The sequence below is a fragment of the Palaemon carinicauda genome, chromosome 21, assembly GCF_036898095.1.
Source record: "Palaemon carinicauda isolate YSFRI2023 chromosome 21, ASM3689809v2, whole genome shotgun sequence".
Taxonomy (NCBI): Eukaryota; Metazoa; Arthropoda; class Malacostraca; order Decapoda; family Palaemonidae; genus Palaemon; species Palaemon carinicauda.
This window is the reverse complement of record NC_090745.1, coordinates 95,348,075-95,354,074: the sequence shown is the minus strand read 5'-3', so window position 1 is coordinate 95,354,074 and position 6,000 is coordinate 95,348,075. Positions and strand designations below refer to the sequence as shown.

At 33.3% G+C, this 6,000-nt stretch overlaps 1 protein-coding gene across 5 annotated transcripts in view; it reads left to right on the top strand.

The window, feature by feature from the left end:
- Positions 1-6,000, top strand: part of LOC137615331 (protein ST7 homolog) — a 105,649-nt gene that overhangs the window by 60,110 nt on the left and 39,539 nt on the right. For 2 of the 5 annotated variants that reach the window (XM_068345124.1, XM_068345127.1), the window contains exons 2-6: positions 906-1,335; positions 2,213-2,295; positions 4,373-4,529; positions 4,840-5,010; positions 5,203-5,436. In XM_068345124.1, the coding sequence (XP_068201225.1) occupies positions 1,014-1,335; positions 2,213-2,295; positions 4,373-4,529; positions 4,840-5,010; positions 5,203-5,436 (967 nt within the window). In that variant the 5' untranslated portion in view covers positions 906-1,013. Of the gene's footprint in view, positions 1-816; positions 1,336-2,212; positions 2,296-4,372; positions 4,530-4,839; positions 5,011-5,202; positions 5,437-6,000 lie in introns of all 5 variants that reach the window. The other 3 variants (XM_068345125.1, XM_068345126.1, XM_068345128.1) reach the window with 2 other exon arrangements.

Sequence of the window (6,000 nt, the reverse complement as noted above, 5' to 3'; positions counted from 1 at the left end):
GACTTGTAATTTTTTATAGGTTTGTGTAAAAGATTCGTCAGTATTGGTCCTGGGGGCACATCAGCTTTTTACTCATTCCATAAGATATGCCTGTCATTGATATTACTTAATGGACCTGTCACTGTTATTACTTTATTTGCTGTATGGATCTGTCATTGTTATTAGTTTATGGAATAAGTTCATGAGTCTAACCTGTACCCTTTGCTATTGCAATACCTGTTAATTGCGTGTATTGTTACCGATCAAATGTCATTTGAATTGTATTTTAAATTTCTATTGGGTGTTTTCTGGAATCTTTTGATAAGCCCAGCTAGACAAAAATATTGGAATAGAGATTTTAGTATATTTTATCTTCATTTTTTTTATTTATCCATGGCGAAAATGTTTATAGATGAGCAAAAATAATGCAAAATGTTGCCTATTCAATAGATAATTGTAATAGTTAGATCGCAGACCAAAGCCTGGCTGTCTAACTTTCTTGAAGGTGTCTGTACAGTTGATCTTTAAACCCTATAAGAAACATTTATATTAAGGCATTGATTTTTAGAACTACATGCTGTAGTTACGGTAAATCCCAAGACATAATCTTTTTTAACGTAAATAGCTGAAACTACGTGTATTTATTTTATTCCAATCCCAGTTTTTATGCCATCAAAGGCAGAGTAGTAGTTTGTTGTATTTCTAGCGAGCACAGATAGTTTATTTTTTGTTGCACAGGTTAGTGTCATGAAACTTCAATTTTATGAATGGCCTGATTTTTGCTAAAAGAAAAATTACATGTAGGTGTTTTATTTTGAGTTGGATGCTGTTTTACAGGAAACAAAAACGTCGACAAACAATAATCAGTGCGAAGAAATTTTCAGGGAGATCGATATTAATTTGAAATCTTATTTTGGCAATTACAGAAAGTACTTGAATAAGGCAATTAGTGTTTTCCGTTTGCTTGAGATTGATAACCAAACCACCCATGTAAAACATTTGCTGTGTAGTAGTGTAGAGTCAACACTTGAGTCATGGGATTGCATCCTGCCCGGATTTTGCGTCAAAGAAGCCTAACGCCTCCCTCAGTCCTGCTCAGGCGGAGCAAAGTTCGTCAGGAGGATGAAGGCGATGCTCTTAGCTGGGCATTCGGTGGCTGGGCTGAGCGAGGCATGTTTTGCAATTGGCAGGAGTGGAAGTATGGGGGAACACCGAAGGAGGTGGAGACAGAAACAAGCAGCAAGGATGCTGTCATGCCCACGACGTTTGATGTCATGTCAGTGGTGGCGCATGTCATGATCTGCATGATGCTAATGATCCTGGCTCTGTCCATGTCTTGCTTTACACTCATGTCAGGTACATGTATGGGAAGAACGTGTTGCAATTTCAGTGAAGATGAATTTATTATGTAATGTGTATGTCTTGAAAGAACGCAATTATGATTTTTTTTTTTTTTTTACCAAAATACTGTACATCTTACATATAGAACTTTACTTTTTGATACAGCTCCCGTATGGTGTATAAAATTTTTCATATTTAAAGATATTATAGAGTATTGAAAAATAAAGGTTAGAATTATTGCCATGATGAAGAGTAAAGTTTGGTTTTATATATGTAATTTATAACTCATAAAACTGTATATTTACACATCTGTATGAAGTTTCTATGCCATTTGAAACAATACATTTGGATTTTCATCAAAATTTATTAGTTTTACAGCAAGCACTGTACTTGATGTGAGAAAATTGTGACCTTTCTTTGTGAAAACTTCTTTTCCATGTACATTTTGTGACCTCGAATTATCTTCCTGAAGCACCGATATATCTCTTGCACAAAAACTAGAGATAGTCTGAATTTGATTTTTAAATTAAGGGGCAAGAATATTTACGTTAAATTTTACGTTCATGCTAATTGTTATGTTCAGTGCTTTATATCCTCTATTTCTGTGCAAACTGATCCAAGATCAAAGGTTATTTATGGGTACATAAAAGGGGATTTGATATTTTTTAAGACTTTGTTGCCAGATTTTTTCAATGCTGATATGAGTGTCAATATATAATTGCTCTTGTGGATGTTAAAACAGTTGCAAAAATAATTGTTAAAATCTATAAAGACTCTCGCACAAGTATCACTCTATTTTCATCTATAAGTCACATAACATGAACTCGGAAGTTTTCACTACAGACACTTATTATATAGTTGTGTTTAATTGTTTTCTTTCTTTTCTTTACAGCAACAGTTTTCCTATCAACCTTGACGCCAAAATTTTATGTAGCTCTAACTGGAACGTCATCCCTCATATCAGGTCTCATTTTGGTGAGTGATTTCATGTGTTCCACTATATTTGGATCAATGAATTAGCCTTTTTTATGTAATTTGATTGTCTTTGTAAGCCAGGAAATTCATAGTCTTCTAAATCTTGATAAGACTTTGATAATAGTAATTTTATTTTAATTTGTTACCTAATACATTTTATACTGTTGTATGTAGATGTATGCATGGAAGCACATATAATTATTTTTTCATGGATCTTAAGTATCAACTGTAGATGGAAAGAGGTTAATGAATTTCTGTAGTGAAGTGTGAATTGTTAGATTGTCAAGTATTTTTTAGCTGTAGTGTCTAGTTGGCGTTGTGTTTTAATGAACTTTTTGTTACATTTTATGGCTTTTCCATGATAGACTTGTTGGAGTCTTAATAATTTTGGACCTTGTGGAATGTAGTTCTTCATGATCTGAAGTTTGCTCGTCTGCCTACTATACTGATACAATATACTTATTATGTATTGAGTACAAGTTTTCTTAATAGTTTTTTCTCCCATTTTGCCCATTAGTATGTTGGTCACTCGTACCTTGTCATCGCAACTTTCACTTGGTTGAAGGGGTGTCATTCAAACTTGTTACTAAGATAACCCATCATAAGTAGATTTGCATGAGGACAGATCATCTATCTTTATGTCTACTACATTCAAGTCATTCTATGAGGATTTGCCTCCATACAACTCTGTTCTGAAAACTATGAAAGGTTGCTGTCATAATTATGAATGATTGGAATTAAAAGTGAATAAATTAAAGTATAATACTGTAATGAAAAAGAAGCCTCAAGATTTTTTTAGAATTATTTCAAAATTGTCTGTTTCAAGGAGGAACATAGTTTCTGGCTATTGGTCCCATACCAAGCAGACACAAATTTATCAGTCATAAACACTCGACAGTAAAATTTGTTTACCAGTACTGTATATAAGGTCTGTGTATGGGGCTTTAAGTCAGTATTGTAAATAATGCGTGTGTCTATGGCTACTAGTTTGTAATGCTGATATGTATCTGTAAGTCAGTCCTGTAAATGATTTGTGTCGATGGCTGCTGGTTTGCGATGCTGATCCTCGATTCACACAAACAAGGCATTTTCCATTTGGATCATGCTCTTGTACCTCATTCTTGAGACATTCTTCACAGAACGTGGGGCACTTGGCGTCACAGTAGCACAAATCTTCATGTTTTTCTCTTTGTACCTCATGGTTCTTTTGTTCATTCCATAAAGTCATCCATTGGCTTTGTAAGACAACCCTTCCTTACACTTATCAAGTAGTTCTACTTTCTGACCAAGAGTCATCACCTTCCTCTGCCACTTAGAGCTAGATTGGGATGATGACGAAGCTCTTAGGGCCAGTGGTATGAGTAAAGAAAGAATACCAATGATGGTAGATAAACATTACTAGGAGACGATTATGCGACAACAGATTCATCAAGACTGAGACAGACTGAGCCAGAGAAGTAGCAGTGTGCAGGTGGGGATTAGGTATGGGAGCAAAGAGCCCAGTTGGAAAGGGTGGAAATTTTCCTGCTTTGCAACAATCGATGACTTTATGAAGAATCAAAATTTTTATTCGAAATATTTCATGGATTCATGTACAGTATGTGGGTTATTGAAACTGTGAAGATCTAGTGCTTACTCTGTTGCATTTTTGTTTTTATTCAACCCTTTGTGGTTCATAATATATTTTGACCTTTTCTAACTATATATTACTTAACCCTTCTACTGCCATAGGATGTATTCTACACTTCCAGTTATTAATATTTTTCTCTTATGTGCATGAACATTTTACAAAATATCTAATTATAGATTTAGAGAAACAGAATTTTGCTGGTTATATAATCAAAGTAGTTTTAAAATCCTCTCTAATAGATTCTGTGCTTAGATATATTAAGTAAAATGTCCCCAAAAATGGCCTGGAACAGTGCCAAATATTTTTGAGAAGGGTTGGTGCTCAGAGGCTTAAATTTTTTGTATTCCTACTTTAGCTGTTAAATACATTGGTACATTATGTTTTTATATGGCCCCCTTTCTAGTTCAGTTTGGAATTAACTGAATTAACTTGAATTTTTTTTCACAGATATTTGAGTGGTGGTACTTTCGAAAATATGGAACATCTTTCATCGAGCAAGTATCCCTTAATCACCTGAGTCCATGGATTGGAGGTGGTGAAAACAATGTCACAGAAAATTCAAACAGTAATTCAAATAATAATAACAATCAGCAAAGTGTTCCAGGTATGGCCTTGGTATTGTAAGTTTTAACCTACAGTATTTAAAATGAGATTGTTATTGTCACCAAATATTTACTGTTGGATAGACTTGGTTTTTTATGTTTTATTTTGCTGGCAAAGTTTTGAGAAGTTTATTCATTTGTGGTATTATATAAATTTGATTTATTTAAACACTTTAATTCAGGTTATAGTGTTGATTTAATATGATGATGATTATTATTATTATTATTATTATTATTATTATTATTATTATCATCATCATAATTATTTTTCTCTGTTTAGAAATAAGCTTTTCTATACTGTACACATTGCAGAATGCAAAGTATGGAGAAATCCCCTCAATCTGTTTCGGGGGTCAGAGTATCAGCGGTTGACGTGGTCAACAAAAAAGGAGCCGCTCACTTACTATGACATGAATTTATCTGCACAAGATCACCAGACATTCTTCACATGTGAAGCAGATGCAGGAAAACCTGAATATGAAAGTTAGTGCTTAGTGAATTGATTTTAAATTTGAGTAAACGTTGAAACCAATTTCACAGGGTTCCATTTTGGGAATTGCAAATTACTGTATATCTGTACAATAATGAGGTTTCTATATTGAAAATAATGTGCTTTTAAGAAAAGTAAGCCATATTCTGTTGCTGCTTTTCATAGATATAAATATTTAATTATAGTAATGCAGACAGCATGGAGAGAGAGGAATCCGGAAGTTCGGATCAAATCGGCGAGATCAGCTCTAGACCTAAATCCAGAATGTGCTTCTGCATACATTTTACTTGCAGAAGAAGAGTGCACTTCAATCATTGAGGTTGAAAATATGTTGAAAACAGCTCTGAAACATGCTGAAACAAATTACAGGAAATCTAAAGTGACACAGCATCAGAATAGTATCATGGAAGCATTACATAGTAAGTTTTTTCAATCATTTGTTTTTCTTGTGAACATTTCAGATATAAAAGTAATACCAGTTTAATGTGATGGGGTTAATTGGATTATAGCAATTTTCTTATTACAGTACAGTAATACAGTAGGGAAATTAAGTTATTTAGTTTATTCAGTAGTTTGATTTTTTTTACACTTGTAATGAAAAGGTAAGTATATTTGAAACCTACAAGGACCTTCCAAATCCCTCTAACACATTACCCAATATTCCCAAATTATTCAAGAAAATACAGTGTGTAGTTATGATTTTTTTTTTAAGATTTCATATCCACCTTTTAGGGTAAAGTCAAATACTGTGGGTTCAGTAGAAAATTTTAATGGAATCGAAGTTTTCCCAACTTAGACTATATTCTTGCTTATTTGGGAAGGCATGACAACACCCTGTGGCATCAAAATCGTAAATTTTATGTAACTCAAATAATTCTATAATTATATTTGCCTTAAATTTTTAATCTTTTAAGTTTTCAAATGTATTTTTTAATGTGAACTCTATTCTGTAGCTGATTCAGTTATTCTTTTTTCATAGTTGA